This window comes from Schistocerca serialis, chromosome 8 (genome assembly GCF_023864345.2).
Source record: "Schistocerca serialis cubense isolate TAMUIC-IGC-003099 chromosome 8, iqSchSeri2.2, whole genome shotgun sequence".
Lineage (NCBI taxonomy): Eukaryota > Metazoa > Arthropoda > Insecta > Orthoptera > Acrididae > Schistocerca > Schistocerca serialis.
This window is the reverse complement of record NC_064645.1, coordinates 145,147,097-145,166,187: the sequence shown is the minus strand read 5'-3', so window position 1 is coordinate 145,166,187 and position 19,091 is coordinate 145,147,097. Positions and strand designations below refer to the sequence as shown.

Sequence of the window (19,091 nt, the reverse complement as noted above, 5' to 3'; positions counted from 1 at the left end):
TTTTTCTTGTTTCTTTGTGAGCCACTGTCAACATCCTGGGAACCCACCTGGCACAATCCTTTTTTAACGGTAACATTTTCAGTATTCTGCAAACACTTCCTTCCCCTATCCCAACGTAGCGTGACAATTCCTTCACTGTGATGCGTCTGTCAGCAGTCACCAATTCGTTAACTCTCTATGTATTGTCTGGAGTGTGTGCAGTACGAGGCCTGCCACTGCGAGGACAATCCTCAATATTTCCGTGCACGCTTTCATCACGTAACCCGCTTGCCCACCGACTAACTGTAATGCGATCGACAGCGGCATCTCCATACACCTTTTGCAACCTCTTGTGGAATGTTTCCCTCTGTCTCGTTTTCACAGCACATGAAGTCTATGACAACACGTTGCTTCTGACGAACGTCAAGTGTAGCACCCATCTTGAAGACATGTTGTGACGGCGCCACTCACGGTAACAGGTGGAACTAAGTTTGAAAACAAGCGGGAAGGATGCATCTACACACTGTAGAACTTTCACACATGCAGAATGAAAACTGTATTTTTACAAAAATAGTGTACATTTCTTTTGGAGTGTCTCTCGTATATATAACGGGCGGTTAAATGAAAACCCAACACCTGCCACAACCGGACCATGGAGTGATTCCGTTCAGAAGTAATCACGATACGTGTTAAGACATTTATACCACAGCGAGACGAGACGATCGATACCTATAACGTAGAACGCGGCTGGCTCTGCGAAATCCACAACGGCACCGTTTATTGCACTTCCTCGTCCGGCTGAAACCGACGTCCAAAGCTGTCTCTCTCCATGTCGGCAAAGATGTGAAAATCAATCGTTGAAGAACTTGGCTTGTACTGACGAAGTTGCAGTGTTCCCCAGCCAAGTCGCTGAAGCGTAGCCTTCGTTCGATTCGCAGTGTGGGAACGGGCCTTATCGTGCTGTCCATCCGACAGCATTCCTGGGCGTTTTGACATAAGGCGCGTAGCAGTTTCTGCAAAGTGTCTTCATAGTGCTGCTCATTGATTGTGGTTCCACACTCGAGGAACTCGACGAGCAGAGGGCACCTGCAGTCGAAGAATGAGGTCATCACGACTTTACCGATACTTCTGTAAACAGCTGTGGCCTTCCGTGACGGAGGAGACGTAGATTATTTCCGCTGGCGACTTTACCGTTTGTCCTTGGGCTGTCGGACTGAATCATCGTGTTGCACTATAACGCTCGTCCCCACACTACCAACCTGTCGAAGGCTATGCTTCAGCGATTTGGTTGGGGAACACTGGAACGCCCTTCCGTGGGGCCCGGCTCTTACACCGTGTGATTTTCACATCCTTGGCGACCTGAAGAAAGACAGGAGTGGATTTCAGTTTCAGTCTGACAAGAAGGTGTAAGAGTGGGTTGCGGTTGTGTATCTGTTAGCGGCTGACCCCGTTCTATGGAGCAGGAATTGATCGTTTCATCTCCCAGTGAGATAAAAGTCTTAATGCTCGCGGTGGTTTCTTTGGAATGGAACTATTCGATGGTTCTGTTGTGGCGGATGTTCGGTTTTCATTTGACTGCCCCTCACATTTCAAAAACTATATTAATTAATAATAATAATAATAATAATACTTTCCTATGTCGATGGAAGCGTTGCATTGGTTAGTACACAATAACAAACCTGGCAGTGGTGTGGCCTGGAATTCTAACGCAAATGGTGTGTGGGGCGTAGTACAGCCCGTCTACTTTATTACATATTTTGAATATTTTAACGCTGAAATTAGCTGTTTAATCAAATATGACTTATTGCTATTGATTATTATTATTGCATATTATTAATATACAGTGACAGTAATGAAGCTGAATATCATTTATTAGTTATTAATCACATACCACTCACAACTGTTGAGTCATACGCTTCTAATTTCTCATCCAGAGTAACATATTCACTGACAGAGAGAAATGTCTTACAGTTACTAACAAAGACGTAAGAACGTCTCTGATCGGAGCCCATGTTTCTACTTCTTTCGTGGCAGCTCAAGTATGTTAGTCATCAAAAGTAAAACGGCTCAAGAGTAATCTGAGTCTTGGGGGGCTCATAGTAGCCCAAAAGTCCTTACTCCACTTCCATGAAATGGCCAAAGATATTCCAAATCCAACCAACTGGCCTTGCTTGTGGGTTGCTGCAGAATACAGGAGCCCACTGCCATCATTTCGTGCTTCGTTATAAATTTTAGTAAGTTTCCGTGTCAATACATCCCTCTCTCACTCCCTATCCGCTAATTTGTAAGCAATTTCATCAATGATATCAGAAAACATAAAAAGATTGCAACACTTTAATGGTGTAGCATAATGTTTGGCACCAACAGCGATTCTTGGAAGAGGGGTAATCATGTACCACCTTGATCTAACATTATGTCGTCAAAATTATTTTCTCCATTTAGTCATTCCATATTTTCCATGTAATAACTATCACTGACCTCACTTTCATCGTTTTCATCTTCTTCCTGCCCTGAAGATATGTCTTGATCGTTGTCAATAACTGTATCCTCTTCATCTCCATCATCGGAAGCAACTGACCTCTCATCAAGTACGTGATCAATCAATACTAGGACTTTGTCCCCTTCTGGTTCATAACAATCCATATATAACAATATTTACTATTAATTGTACGATCAGATATCATATCTTATGCAAAATTGACAGAAACATGCATGAAACAGCTTACTTGCTTTTTTCTTCTTGTGGGACGAGAATGGTGTGTAGGGGCTTTACAGGACAGATGCTCGTTTCAAGAGCATCTCACTAAGTTCTGTTCTCAACTGAAGTTACAAAAACACACTTGTACCACTCTGCTGACATCTCGTAGCAAATACCTGGACTATAAAGCAGTGTGACGTGTCATCTAGCAATTAACTATAGAAATTCGTCATAAGGGGTGTACCACACCCCTACACACTACTGCCGGGTTAACAGCGTGCTAGTCAACCTTCGCAACGTAACACGGCAGCGATCCTCCGCGGCATGAATTCTACGTGTCTTGGTAGATTTTCGCAGGTATGCAGCATCAGATAACGTTGCTTATGTCAATCAATCACTTACCGTAAATTACTGACAGGTGGGTTTTTAAGGGCCGGTTGCTACAAAAATGAAAATTTTCTTCGTAACCCAAGATGCGACCTGTTCGTTGTTTAATAAAGAGACAGCTGAGGGTATAACCAGGGTCCACAAAGAGGGAAATTATGTGGTTAATCGTACGGAAAATGTGTTACAGAAAGCACCATTAAGTGTCACTGGACACGACTGTTGTATTGTACTGTATGGAACTGGGGACGTAGAAACGACGGAGAGGCTTCGTCCCCTCCGTAGCCCGCAGTGGTACACAACCCCACAACAGGCTACAGCAGTCCACTCACCCCACCGCCGCCCCACACCGAACCCAGGGCTATTGTGCGGCGGTTCGGTCCCCGTTTCCAATATGCTCCTGCCCAAGCACCAGACCATAACGATCTATCCTTTGTTCAGGTCGCTTATATCAGAGGATTTCCTTGCCCATATTGTCACTAGAATGATTTGCCATTCGTCTCTGCTCCGAATTCCATCTTCGCCGCTTCCGAGATGCGTCTCCCGTGAGCCGGCCGCGGTGGCCGAGTGTTTCTAGGTGATTAAGTCCGGAACCGCTGCTACTACGGTCGCAGGTTCGAATCCTGCCTCGGGCATGGATGTGTGTGATGTCCTTAGGTTAATTAGGTTTAACTAGTCCTAAGTTCTAGGGGACTGATGACCTCAGGTACTGAGTCCCATAGTGCTTAGAGCCATTTGAACCATTTTCGTCTCCCTTGCATTGGACTATAATAATCTCTCCTTTGTAAAAGTCGCTCGACCCTACAATCGCTAGAATGATTCCTTAGTCGCACCTGCTCCTCTTATGTAGTTTCGTTTCCACGTTACTTGCTCAGAACGTCACAATGCGGTACTCAGTCTCGCGGTGCGCGGTAGTCATAGTGTTCGGTCTCATCAGTATTAACTGCTATGAACAGCTCTTCGATTCTTCTTACTTCTGTCCAAGAACCATTTCAATGCGAATAAAGTGCTAATACGATATTCTACATTTATTAGCGAAATAGGTTGGTAAACCTGTACCCAAAGAAGAAGAACGAGGCGGCTGCTGTGACCGTGCGGTTCTAGGCGCTTTATTCCGGAACCGTGCTGCTGCTACGGTCGCAAGTTCGAATCATGCCTCGGGCATGCATGTGTGTGATGTCCTTAGGTTAGTTAGGTTTAAATGGTTCTAAGTCTAGGGGACTGACGACCTCAGATACTAAGTCCCATAATGCTTAGAGCCATTTGAACGATTTGAAGAAGAACGTTCCAATCCGTGCAAGAAGTTTCCTCATTTGTCAGATGTGAGACAGAGATAATGCGTGTTTGTTCGACCTGACATTGGAAAATTGGTATTAAGTTCCAACTTTGAATAAGTAAAATATGATGAATGGATTTCATTTAAGGCGTTTGTTACTAAATTCGAAGGTAAAAAGAGGGAGTGCATTATATCTGTGCTGTAGCATATGTGCTGGAAAAATTCAAGACGTTGGGTTACATGACAAGTCTTAAGATGTAGTTTCTGAACAGCTGTCTTTATTTATTCCCTGAAACTACGGTTGATGTCAGTGACGTACAAGGTGAGCGCTCTATCAAGATCTGAAAGTAAAGGAAATCTGGTATACGGACCGTTCAAATACCAATATGATGGAAAACACGTGTTGGTCACTTTATCGATACGCACAAAAGGCAACTCTTCGAAGATAATGCTGTATTAGATCCTTTACTAGGTGATAAAAGGAAAATATAAGCCACAGAACATTTAACTTCTACGTAATTACTTGTCAATGAAACCTTTGTTCACGTTAAAAAGTTAAATTATATTTTTGTTCACTTTTCTATATTAGAACGAAGTGAAATAGTAACACAACTGTACGTGATACAAGAAGGTCGTATTGAGGTCCAACAGTAGCGGAAATCAACAAGTTCTCATATCTGGGCTACGACATTACTATACATCTCGTCGTCATGTTATTGCTACAAAAACTTCGATGTGTGTGTGTGGAATTGTCAAGAACTTTCGAAGTTGGGGATACAAGACATTTCTGAAACTCTACAAAGTTATGTTAGTGCCAAACATGCTGTATAGAAAGGCTTTTGGAGTAAGACAGATAAGAAGAAAGCACAGAAAAGGGATTTCTCAGGAGGTTTCGCGTCACAAGACAAGAAGACAAGTGAGGCGATCAGAAAGGAACTCGAGATACACTCCTGGAAATTGAAATAAGAACACCGTGAATTCATTGTCCCAGGAAGGGGAAACTTTATTGACACATTCCTGGGGTCAGATACATCACATGATCACACTGACAGAACCACAGGCACATAGACACAGGCAACAGAGCATGCACAATGTCGGCACTAGTACAGTGTATATCCACCTTTCGCAGCAACGCAGGCTGCTATTCTCCCATGGAGACGATCGTAGAGATGCTGGATGTAGTCCTGTGGAACGGCTTGCCATGCCATTTCCACCTGGCGCCTCAGTTGGACCAGCGTTCGTGCTGGACGTGCAGACCGCGTGAGACGACGCTTCATCCAGTCCCAAACATGCTCAATGGGGGACAGATCCGGAGATCTTGCCGGCCAGGGTAGTTGACTTACACCTTCTAGAGCACGTTGGGTGGCACGGGATACATGCGGACGTGCATTGTCCTGTTGGAACAGCAAGTTCCCTTGCCAGTCTAGGAATGGTAGAACGATGGGTTCGATGACGGTTTGTATGTACCGTGCACTATTCAGTGTCCCCTCGACGATTACCAGTGGTGTACGGCCAGTGTAGGAGATCGCTCCCCACACCATGATGCCGGGTGTTGGCCCTGTGTGCCTCGGTCGTATGCAGTCCTGATTGTGGCGCTCACCTGCACGGCGCCAAACACGCATACGACCATCATTGGCACCAAGGCAGAAGCGACTCTCATCGCTGAAGACAACACGTCTCCATTCGTCCCTCCATTCACGCCTGTCGCGACACCACTGGAGGCGGGCTGCACGATGTTGGGGCGTGAGCGGAAGACGGCCTAACGGTGTGCGGGACCGTAGCCCAGCTTCATGGAGACGGTTGCGAATGGTCCTCGCAGATACCCCAGGAGCAACAGTGTCCCTAATTTGCTGGGAAGTGGCGGTGCGGTCCCCTACGGCACTGCGTAGGATCCTACGGTCTTGGCGTGCATCCGTGCGTCGCTGCGGTCCGGTCCCAGGTCGACGGGCACGTGCACCTTCCGCCGACCACTGGCGACAACATCGATGTACTGTGGAGACCTCACGCCCCACGTGTTGAGCAATTCGGCGGTACGTCCACCCGGCCTCCCGCATGCCCACTATACGCCCTCGCTCAAAGTTCATCAACTGCACATACGGTTCACGTCCACGCTGTCGCGGCATGCTACCAGTGTTAAAGACTGCGATGGAGCTCCGTATGCCACGGCAAACTGGCTGACACTGACGGCGGCGGTGCACAAATGCTGCGCAGCTAGCGCCATTCGACGGCCAACACCGCGGTTCCTGGTGTGTCCGCTGTGCCGTGCGTGTGATCATTGCTTGTACAGCCCTCTCGCAGTGTCCGAAGCAAGTATGGTGGGTCTGACACACCGGTGTCAATGTGTTCTTTTTTCCATTTCCAAGAGTGTATAAGGGGCAGTCAAATGAAAACGAGCAGATGGGGAGAAAGCAAGTAAAATGTTTATTGTCTCAAAAGTAATCGCCATTACTGTTAACATATTTACACCGTTGTGAGACAAACGGTCAGTGTCTTCATGGAGGCATATTTGCGGTTGCCTGCGGTAACATGTTGTACTCAGACGTGCATCTCTTCATCCGAGGCAAATCGACGACCAAAATGTGGAAATCGCATGGGGAGACATTGGGACTGTATGGAGAATGTGTATAGGCTACCCAGCGGCACTTCTGCAGTCTCTCTCTCTCTCTCCCCATGCGATTTCCATATTATTGCTTTCCTGAAGAAAGACATTCGTGGCCGTAGATTTGTTTCGGACGAAGAGGTGCACCCTTGGATACAGTCACGGTTCCATAGGCAAACACAAACATTACTTCAGGAAGACACTAACCGTTTTGTTTCGCAGTGGATAAATGTATTAACAACTATGACGATTGCTTCTGAAATAATAATCAGTTTACGTACGTTTTTTCCACCTCTCTCATTTTAATTTGACTACCGCTCATATTTAACCGTAATGAAGAGATAATAAACTACAGAATGGAAAGGAAACAGTCATTTAGAAAAATGAATGACACAAGAATTTCAATGGTGTTCTGAAATACGTGACGAAAATAGGAAAAAGAAAAGTATTCTTGCTTGTTTTATTTATCGACATCCAGACATAACACATAAAGACAGGCACCATGTACTTTATCCACTTACACATACACTGCGTCGATGAAGGCAGGGAATATGATGTACATCGTAACATGCCATAATGAAACATAACATAATGGTTATGTAAGAAATATAATTTGGTGAGATTATTTTGACAGAAGTTCATCACTTTTTGATGTATGTTGCTGAGACTTTGTATCTTTGTCTCTCTAATGAAAAGTTGTATAGCCGTCTGTATTTGGTAATACCGTCCGTTGTTAATAATGTTATCACGTTCGTTGGTTGTTTGTTTTCTGGAGACACAACTTCCTACGGTAATGTGTTGTCTTATGCTGTAGTTTGGAGTGGCCGAGCGGTTCTAGGCCTACAGGTTCGAATCCTGCCTCGGGCATGGATGTGTGTGATGTCTTTAGGTTAGTTAGGTTCAAGTAGTTCTAAGTTCTAGGGGACTGATGACCTTAGAAGTTAAGTCCCATAGTGCTCAGAGCCATTTGAACCATTTTTTTGTAGTTTGGAGCCGCCGAAAAACAATATGATTCAGTTATTCTTGAGAACTGCAGTCACAGTAGAGACGCGGCACCATAATGCGTCAACACGGATGCTGGTGGTACCTCTCATGGTTGAGTCAAAGGACTGATGTTGTCACTTGGAATTTTTGCTGCAGTTATACTTTTCATAACATTGATGTTACATGAATTTAGGGACCACTGTTGTTTAATCTCTTACTAGAGAGCTAGGTAATGGTGGAAGAGACGACTGGATCAAATCTTTCGAGGGTACAGCAAATCAAGGGTAGTTTAATCTTTGGTGTTATAACAGATACGTACGTCAACAATTCAGTTGAGGCAGCGACCACAGCGAGTGAGATATGTCGACGCTGCGAGCCGACATGCTGAGATTCAGTCCTCTGTAGCCCATGAATCGTAGAGTTTGCAGGGGAAGCAGCCAAGGAGCGGAATTTACCTTTTCTTGTTTTGGGTTAGAAAGGGGCTGAAACTCTCCCGATACCTTCTTGTTGTCAGTAACAGGTAGATTTTTCTTCGAAATTCTTTTCTTCAACGTATTCCTTCGAATTCGATATGTGATTGCACTAGTTTTGAAAGCCATGCCGTCCTCCATGCCATACTCATTCCGTAACTGAATGCCTCCCTTGCCATTAAATGTGCACACCATCGCTGTAAGGAAAAAATAATTTTATTTCATAATAATAATAATTATTATTTATGTTATCATTATTTATTAGGTAATTATTACATTTATTTTTAAAATTATTATTTAAGATGATTTATCATTTGTTACAGTACATTCAGTAGTTTTTTCACATAAATAAAAGCCAAAACACAAGACCGAACGTGGTGGCACATGATTAGCACACTAGACTCGCAATGCGGAGGAAAACGATTCAAACCCGCGTCCGACCATCCTGATTTAGGCTTTCCGTGATTTCTATATATCGCTTCAGGCAAATGCCGCGATGGTTCCTTTGAAAGGGCACAACCGAGTTACTCCCCCATCCTTCCCCAATCCGATGGGACCCGTGACCTAACTGTCTGGTCCCCTCACTCAAATCAATCAATCAATCAAAAACGCATTAAACGAAATTAATTCGCGGCGGGTATATTGTTCAGTGACTAGCTAACGTGCCCGCATAAACGTTGTTCCCCAAAATCTGTTGTTAGTGGGCTCTCCCACAAAGCATTTGTAAACATGAGAATTTGTCACTGAGTACGAGGGTCACTCCAAAAGAAATCCACACTATTTTTTCTAAGATCCATCTTTTGTTCTACGTGTTTGAAAGTTTTACTGTGTGTAGCTACACCCTTTAGGAACAATATTTTCATTTCTCCACATAATTTCCATCCCTCTCAACTACCTTACGCCATCTTGGAACCAGCGCCTGTATACCCGCACGGTAAAATTCTGGACCAACCTGTTGGAGCCACTGTTTGGCAGCGTGGACAAGGGAGTCATAATCTTCAAACCTTGTTCCACGAAGAGTGTCTTTCAGTTTCCCAAAGAGATAATAGTCACATGGAGCCAGATCAGGACTGTAAGGCGGGTGTTTCAGTGTTGTCCATCCGAGTTTTGTGATCGCTTCCATGGTTTTTTGACTGACATGTGGCCGTGCATAGTTGTGCAACAGCAAAACATCCTGCTTTTGCCGATGTGATCGAATACGACTCAGTCGAGCTTGAAGTTTCTTCAGTGTCGTCACATATGCATCAGAATTTATGGTGGTTCCACTTTGCATGATGTCCACAAGGAAGAGTCCTTCGGTATCGTAAAACACTGTAGCCATAACTTTCCCAGCAGAAGGTGTGGTTTTGAATATTTTTTTCTTGAGAGAATTTGAATGATGCCACTCCACTGATAGCCTTTTCGTCTCTGGTGAAAAATGATGGAGCTGTGTTTCATCACCCGTCACAATTCTTTCATGTAATTCATCTCCACCATTCTCGTACTGTTCCAAACGTTCGCTGCATACCGTTTTTCTTGTTTCCTTGTGAGCCACTGTCAACATCCTGGGAACCCACCTGGCACAAACCTTTTTTATCGCCAACACTTTCAGTATTCTGCAAACACTTCCTTCCCCTATCCCAACGGCGCGTGACGATTCGTTCACTGTGATGTTTCTGTCAGCAGTCACCAATTCGTTAACTCTCTGCACATTTCTGGAGTGTGTGCAGTACGAGGCCTGCCGCTGCGAGGACAGTCCTCAATATTGCCGTGCCCGCTTTCATCGCGTAACCTGCAATTCCACCGACTAACTGTACTGCGATCGACAGCATCATCTCCATACACCTTTTTCAACCTCTTGTGGATGTTTCCCACTGTCTCGTTTTCACAGCACAAGAATTCTATGACAGCACATTACTTCTGACAAACGTCAAGTGTAGCAGCCATCTTGTAGACATGCTGTGACGGCGCCACTCACGGGAACAGGTTGAATTAAGTTTGAAAACAAGCGGGAAGGATGTATCTATACACTGTAAAATTTCACACATGCAGAATGCAAACTGTATTTTTACAAAAATAGTGTGCATTTCTTTTGGAGTGACCCTCGTAACAACTCTTTCAACACAAGTAAGTTAGGGAAACGTAACTCGTTACGTCAATTTATAATAATCACATGGAATGAAACTTCAAAAAACCACAGAAAACGGGACAGCGAGGTAACGCGAAATTTTGTCTCATTCAGATAACTACGAGCAACTGAGGGTTTTTTCGGTGACACCTGTACGACGTTTTCGTACCAGTGCCGCACTGCACGGACTCACAAATTCAAATGGCCGTTATGCTCTCACTAGCCAATACCCCTGCAGCCCTCTACTTCTATTGGTATTTGTATTCGGCTATGAAGGCTGCAACAGGATACAAGCGCATAGGATGGTGATGAGAAACTACACGCCCTCACTTTAGTTGCTCTTTGCTGGGAACCACCGCAGCTCGTAGTAGTTACACCTGGGTCCATCACTGCAGCACCAAAGTGGATTATCTACAGTGCTGGTGGAGACTAGCTTTATGCCACTGTGTGTAGACTGCCTACTTGTAACGATGCAGGAGACCTTGAGCAGCGGCATAATTTAGAGCGAGGCCGGGTCTCCGCAGGGACATCAAGTGCGAGAACCTGCTGATGGACGCCGAGATGAACGTGAAGCTGTCCGACTTCGGGTTCGCGCGGCGCTTCACGCCGCCGTCCAAGGACGGCCCCGGCAGCCCGCTCAGCGAGACCTTCTGCGGCAGCTACGCCTACGCCGCCCCCGAGATCCTCAAGGGCAGGCCCTACCGGCCCGACCTCAGCGACATCTGGTCCATGGGCGTCGTGCTCTACGCCATGGTCTTCGGGCGCCTGCCCTTCGACGACTCCAACTACACCAAGCTTCTCAAGGTGCGTGCATGGAGGAGCCCCCTAGCACTGTTCACACTAGGGATGCAGATAAGATACAGATATATCGAAATTTTACAAAAGCCATCGACATATACTAGCGATTCCCGTTTCCATGGCAATATCGATACCAAAACAGCAATATCGAGTGCCGATATTTTTATTTTACATTGTTTTGAAATTGCAGTAGAACACAATTTTATATTCCCTGTGTGAAGGAATCTTACTATTTTTTGAGGATTCATCATGTCCAGTCTTTCTCTTTGACTGTGTGAAGCAAGTGTAGACTATGACTGTGTGAAGTAACTGTAGACGGCACAAACAAGTGGTCCCATTGCCCTGTGAGAGGGGGGGGGGGGGTCGGAGAGAGAGAGAATGGAATAATAAGATTTTCGATGAAAAGAAATAGAGAAATAGCACATTAGCTGCATTAAAAAACGATTTTTTAACGCAACTAGTGCGCTGTTTCTTCACGTCCGCATTCTTCAAAAACAGCTGCTGAAAATGATGAAAAACAGCTGCTGAAAATGATGGACAGATATCTAGGTGACAAGAATGGCCTTTGCTGTGGGCTAAGACATGTGAGGGGAAATGCTGACTCGGAGTTACCAACAGAAACTACAATGTTTAGCTTCACCACGAAATTTTGATACTACAACTGCTAGGTCGCTGGTGTTGGTAGAAATGAAAAAACAGGGAAGTAGACAAGAAGTATTCTGGACAAATCCGATATGTGACGAAACCGAACGACGGACCCTTCGGACACCTTTCATTGAGCCACTTACATGCAGTTACCATTGTTGTCGAAGTAATTATCGCCAAACGTGAAAGAGCATTGTTTTCCTTTCAGTTCTAGATCTAAGGGGGACAGGCAGGCTGCTAGCTTATTGACGTGCAGAATATGTAATAATAAATCAATAGTTAGATATACAGCTCTAAGACTAGCAGTATATTTACAACGCGCAGCTGATATTTTCATAGGCCAGTAGGTCGATATCTTGTCCTTCGATATATCGATACTTTTCCTCGATATACGTAGAGGTGTTAATATATTCTTTTAAACATCGATATATTGGATTACCGATATTTTTAAAAATATCAACAGTCCTAGTTCAAGCCTGAGCTACGGGAGTCCTCCAATGGGACATCCGATACAGTGTTGGGTATCGATAGCAATATACATTGCCTAAATCAACGCAGCACTCATAAAGACTGTCTTCAGTGGCACAGGGGTCAAATATCTGAAGACTGAAGAAATGTAGAGTTACAACGCGGAGTGGCCGCGCTGTTCTCGGCGCCATGCCACGGATTGCGCGGCCGTTCCCGCCGGTGGTTCGACTCCTCCCTCGGGCACGTGTGTGTGTGTGTGTGTTGTTCTTAGCATAACATAGTTTAAGTAGTGTGTAATTCTAGTGACCGATGACCTTAGTAGTTTGGTCCCTTAGGAAATCACACACGTTTGAACATTTGTACAACGCCACTGAGACAGCACCTTGAGCTCCTGTTGCAGATACGGCGGGCGAGTACACTGTTCGTTTCTACGATGGCAGTTCAATAAGTAATGCAACACATTTTTTTCTGAAACAGGGGTTGTTTTATTCAGCATCGAAATACACCAGGTTATTCCCCAATCTTTTAGCTACACAACACTATTTTTCAACGTAATCTCCATTCAATGCTACGGCCTTACGCCACCTTGAAATGAGGGCCTGTATGCCTGCACGGTACCATTCCACTGGTCGATGTCGGAGCCAACGTCGTACTGCATCAATAACTTCTTCATCATCCGCGTAGTGCCTCCCATGGATTGCGTCCTTCATTGGACCAAACATATGGAAATCCGACGGTGTGAGATCGGGGCTGTAGGGTGCATGAGGAAGAACAGTCCACTGAAGTTTTGTGAGCTCCTCTCGGGTGCGAAGACTTGGGTGAGGTCTTGCGTTGTCATGAAGAAGGAGAAGTTCGTTCAGATTTTTGTGCCTACGAACACGCTGAAGTCGTTTCTTCAATTTCTGAAGAGTAGCACAATACACTTCAGAGTTGATCGTTTGACCATGGGGAAGGACATTGAACAGAATAACCCCTTCAGCGTCCCAGAAGACTGTAACCATGACTTTACCGGCTGAGGGTATGGCTTTAAACTTTTTCTTGGTAGGGGAGTGGGTGTGGCGCCACTCCATTGATTGCTGTTTTGTTTCAGGTTCGAAGTTATGAACCCATGTTTTATCGCCTGTAACAATCTTTGACAAGAAATTGTCACCCTCAGCCACATGACGAGCAAGCAATTCCGCACAGATGGTTCTCCTTTGCTCTTTATGGTGTTCGGTTAGACAACGAGGGACCCAGCGGGAACAAACCTTTGAATATCCCAACTGGTGAACAATTGTGACAGCACTACCAACAGAGATGTCAAGTTGAGCACTGAGTTGTTTGATGGTGATCCGTCGATCATCTCGAACGAGTGTGTTCGCGCACTCCGCCATTGCAGGAGTCACAGCTGTGCATGGCCGGCCCGCACGCGGGAGATCAGACAGTCTTGCTTGACCTTGCGGCGATGATGACACACGCTTTGCCCAACGACTCACCGTGCTTTTGTCCACTGCCAGATCACCGTAGACATTCTGCAAGCGCCTATGAATATCTGAGATGTCCTGGTTTTCGGCCAAAAGAAACTCGATCACTGCCCGTTGTTTGCAACGCACATCCGTTACAGACGCCATTTTAACAGCTCCGTACAGCGCTGCCACCTGTCGGAAGTCAATGAAACTATACGAGACGAAGCGGGAATGTTTGAAAATATTCCACAAGAAATTTCCGGTTTTTTCAACCAAAATTGGCCGAGAAAAAAAATGTGTTGTATTACTTATTGAACTGCGCTCGTAAATTATTTTTACGACCTTCAAACAGGAACGACTCATTTCGTTACTGGCACAGTTTTTTAATTTCCTGCGTGTTTGTGTGCTTACTAGGTGCAGTATGGACATGGACTGTGACAGACGTGAGCTGAGTTGGTCACCCTTCGCTCACAGCTCGAATGATATGAATTACCTCGAAGAAAAAGTTTTATTGACAAACAGCCAACATGGATTCAGCAAATATCGTTCTCTTGAAACTCAACTAGCTCTTCATTCTCACGAAGTAATGAGTGACATCGACTGTGGAATCAAACTGAGTCCATATTTTTAGATTGCCAAAAGGCTTTCAACACCGTTCCTCACAAGCGCCTTCTAATCAAGTTGCTTGCCTATGGAATATCGCCTCTGTTGTCCGACTGGGTTCTTGATTTTCTGGCGGAAAGATCACAGTTCGAACTAAGTCACGGAAAGTCACCGAATAAAACAGAAGTGATATCTGGCGTTCCCTAAGGAAGATCTACTGGCCCTCTTCTATTCCTGATCTACATGCACAATTTAGGAGATAATCTGAACAGTGCTCTTAGATTGTTTGCAACTGACGCTATCATTTACCGTCTTGGAAAGCCATTAGATGATCAAAACCAACTGTAAAATGATTTAGATCCACATGAGTACTAAATATAATCCGCTAAATTTCAGTTACATGATAAATTACACAAATCTGAATGGCGTAAATTTAAATAAATACTTAGGGGTTACAATTACGAATAACTTAAATTGAAATTATCAGATCAATTTATTGGCAGAACAGTTAGAAAATGTTACAGGTCTACTAAAGAGAGTGCTTGCACTACACTTGTCCGGCCTCTTTTAGCGCATGACTGTACGGTGTGGGATCCACAACGGATAGGATTGACGAAGAGAATAAGTCCAGATAAGGGCGGCACCCTTTGTGTTATTACTAAATAGGGGAGAGAGGGCCACTGATGTGATACCCACACTGGGGTGGCAATCATGAAAACAACGGCGTTTTTCGTTGTGACAGGATCTTCTCATAAAATATGAAACAGCAGCTTTCTCCTCAGAGTGTGAAATTATTTTGTTGGTGACCACCTACATAGAGAGAAATGATCATCATTATAAAATTAGATATACCAGAGTTTGCACAGAAAGATTTAAGTGTTGGTTTTTTCCACGCGCTGTTCGAGAGTGAATCAATAGAGAGATACACAATGTGATCAAAAGTATGCGGTGATCCTACAAAACATTCGTTTTCATATTACGTGCATTATGCTGCCACTTACTGCCAGGTACTCCATATCAGCGACCTTAGTAGTCATTAGACATCGTGAGAGAGCAAACTGGGGCGCTCCGCGGAACTCACGGACTTCGAACGTGGTCAGGTGATTGGGTGTCTGTACGAGAGATTTCCACACTCCTAAACATCCCTAGGTCCACTGTTTCCGAGATGATAGTGAAGTGGAAACGTGAAGGGACATGTACAGCACAAAAGCGTATAGGCCGATCTCGCCTGTTGACTGACAGAGACCGCCGATAGTTGAGAGGTTCGTAATGTGTAATAAGCCGACATCCATCCAGACCGTCACACAAGAATTCGAGACCGCATCAGGATCCACTGCAAGTACAATGACAGTTAGGCAGGAGGAGAGAAAACTAGGATTTCATGGTCGAGTGGCTTATAAGCCATACATCACGCCGGTAAATGCCAAACGACGCCTCGCCTAGTGTAAAGAGTGTAAACATTGGACGATTGAACAGTGGAAAAACTTTGTGTGGAGTGACAAATCAAGGGTACACAATCTGGCGATCCGATGGCAGGGTGTGGGTGTGACGAATGGCCAGTGACCGTCATCAGCCGGCCGAAGTGGCCGTGCGGTTAAAGGCGCTGCAGTCTGTAACCGCAAGACCGCTACGGTCGCAGGTTCGAATCCTGCCTCGGGCATGGATGTTTGTGATGTCTTTAGGATAGTTAGGTTTAACTAGTTCTAAGTTCTAGGGGACTAATGACCTCAGAAGTTGAGTCCCATAGTGCTCACAGCCATTTGAACCATTTGAATCATTTGACCGTCATCTGCTAGCGTGTGTAGTGCCAACAGTAAAATTTGGAGGAGAAGGTGATATGATGTGGTCGTGTTTTCATAGAAGGGTTTTGCACCCCTTGTTGTTTTGCGTGGCACTATCACGGCACAGGTCTACACTGATGTTTTAAGCACCTTCTTGCCTCCCACTGTTGAAGACCAATTCGAGGATGGCGGTTGTATCTTACAACACGATCGAGCACCTGTTCATAATGCACGGCTTGTGGAGGAGTGATTACACGACAATAACATCCCTGTAATGGACTGGCCTGCACAGAGTCCAGACCTGAATTCTACAGAATCCCTTTGGGATGCTTTGGAACGCCGACTTCGTCCCAGGCCTCACCGACCAATGTCGATACCTCTCCACAGTGCAGCACTCCATGAAAAATGGACTGCCATTCCCGAAGATACCTTCCAGGACCTGATTGAAGGTATGCCTGCGAGAATGGATGCTGTCACCGATAGAAGGCGCCACGAACTTGTTAGTAATTTTCAGGCAGGAGTTCGGATACTTTTGATCACATAGTGAAGTTTGAAGGTGGTTCGATCAGCCCTCTGTCATGCACTTAATTCTGAATTGCAGACTAGTCATGTAGAGGCAGATACAGAATTTAGATGTAGTGTTTCATTTTGCACGGCCATCGGTGATCAGATGGTGTTCAGGAGAACTGTCTGTGCGCCCTCTATTTCGACTCTATGGGCAGTAACTGAGAAGAATTTAGAGATGAACAGTGTTTGAAACATTCATTCTGGGGTACAACCATGCCTCACGATGAGAATGTACTCATGTTGAACTGCTTCAGCCGTTTGAATGCGGTCGCACTGTGGGCCTGCAAAGGCTGGATGGATGTATCGATGGATTGCTGGACATGTGGGGCACAATGTATCGGTGGTGTGTCCCGGCTTTCGGCAGTGATCTGGAACGTGCCTATATCTATAGGCAAGATTCTGGATGTCTGCGTAGTACAGAAGCTAGTCTAGGCCGAAGTATTGTTCTAGTAGTGGTGGCCGACGGAAGATTATCCAGCGATGAAATCCGGTCATCTGCTGTGTTATCAGTGACCGCTGGGAACAATCTTTTTCCAGCAGGACTAAGACTACTGGCGCCTCTGTCCAGGTTACTACTTATACAACGACACCACCAGGCGCAGCTATTCTGGTGTCCTGGAGTAGTCCAACGGAGAGCTGAATGACGCTTTGTTGTCTTCAGTGGAATGATTACATTCTGTATGTAATTCATGGATGTATACATGGAAGGCATACACCTGGTGAGGAGCCTACTCCGGAATGCATTAGCCAAAGACACAAAAATCCTACCCTAGGCTTCACAGTGTCAGAACCATCAGTTACAAATCGTGGTCACTTTTGATGTTTCTGCAGCATAAAGTAACCTGTGCCCGCTACATTGCACAGGATGTTATCTCTGCGCACTGCCATTTCTTCGACAGGCAGATGACGTGCTTGCTCAGCAGGATGGGGCACCTCAACGTACATCTGCTGCATCGCTACGTCCTCTTCCTGGTGAGTTAACAACTGACCTAGACAGCGAGGTCACCAGATCTCTCGCCAGTTGGACACATATCGGACATGATGTAAAGGGAACATAATCGTTATTCAAGGTCTGTAAGAACAAATGCTGTGTCGAAACAAAAGATGGGGTTACTCAGACGGGGGTGTTCTGTCTACTGACGCGACTCTTTGGGCACCCTGTACTGTTATACTGATGAGCTAAAACATTATGACCACCTGCTGAATAGTTTGTTTGTCCGTCTTTGGAACGAAATGCATCACTGATTCCGTGTATCGGGGATCCCACAGTTTGTTGGTAGGTTTGTCGAAGTATATGGCATTAGGTATCTACTCACAAATCATGTAATTTGCGTAAATAATGGGCCGCTGATTTTCGCACTCGTGATGGGGCCCGATAGCGACGTAGATGGATTCCATAGGATTCATATCAGGCAAATCTGGTGGCCGAGATATCAACAACGTGAATTCACTATAGTTCTCCATGAACCACTGTAGGATGGTTCTGGTCTGTGATATGGACATTTATACAGCTGGAAGATGACATCGCTGTTGCGGAAGACATCAAGCATGATGGGATCCAAGTGGCTTGCAGCTGTGAGCGTGTCTTCGATTACTACCCCAGGTCTCATGCAACTACAGGGGAATGTCTCCCACAGAACAATATTGCTCCCACCAGTCTGCGTCCGTGACACGCAGCACTTTTCGAGCCGCCGTTCATCTCGACGACGGCTTTTGTGGAGACCACCATCGACCTAGTGTAGCAAAAATGTGATTCACCCGAAGAGCCGACGTGTTACCATTGATGGAGAGTCGAATCCTGATGGTACTTCACCCATTTCAATCCTAATTGACAATGTCGTTGGGTCAACATGTGAAGACGTAGGGCTGATCTGCTGTGGAGCTCTATGTTCAACAATGTACGACGGAACGGTGTGCTCCGAAACACTTATGCGTGCATAAGCATTGTGCTCTTTCGGCAGAGATGCCAGAGATCATCATCTATCCAACTTTACAGAGCAGACAAGCCTCAGAACCCCATGTTTTGTGAAGAGTCGTGGTCGTCATATCATATAGCCCCTTGGTAGTTTCACTGTCCTTCTACACAACGTGATCAAAAGTATCTGGACACCTGGCTGAAAATGACTTACAATTTTCTGGTGCACGCCATCAGTAATGCTGGAATGCAATATCATGTTGGCCCACCCTTAGCCTTTATGACAGCTTCCACTCTCGCAGTCATACGTACAGTCATGTTATTGAAGGTTTCTTGTGGAATGACAGCCCATTCTTCTCGGAGTGCTGTACT

General features: G+C 45.3%; 1 protein-coding gene across 1 annotated transcript in view; it reads left to right on the top strand.

Moving 5' to 3' along the window:
- The window catches only part of LOC126416876 (testis-specific serine/threonine-protein kinase 4-like), a 141,622-nt gene that overhangs the window by 78,835 nt on the left and 43,696 nt on the right, over positions 1-19,091 (top strand). The window contains exon 5 of the mRNA XM_050084759.1: positions 11,022-11,301. Coding sequence (XP_049940716.1) covers positions 11,022-11,301 — 280 coding nt within the window. The remainder of the gene's footprint in view (positions 1-11,021; positions 11,302-19,091) is intronic.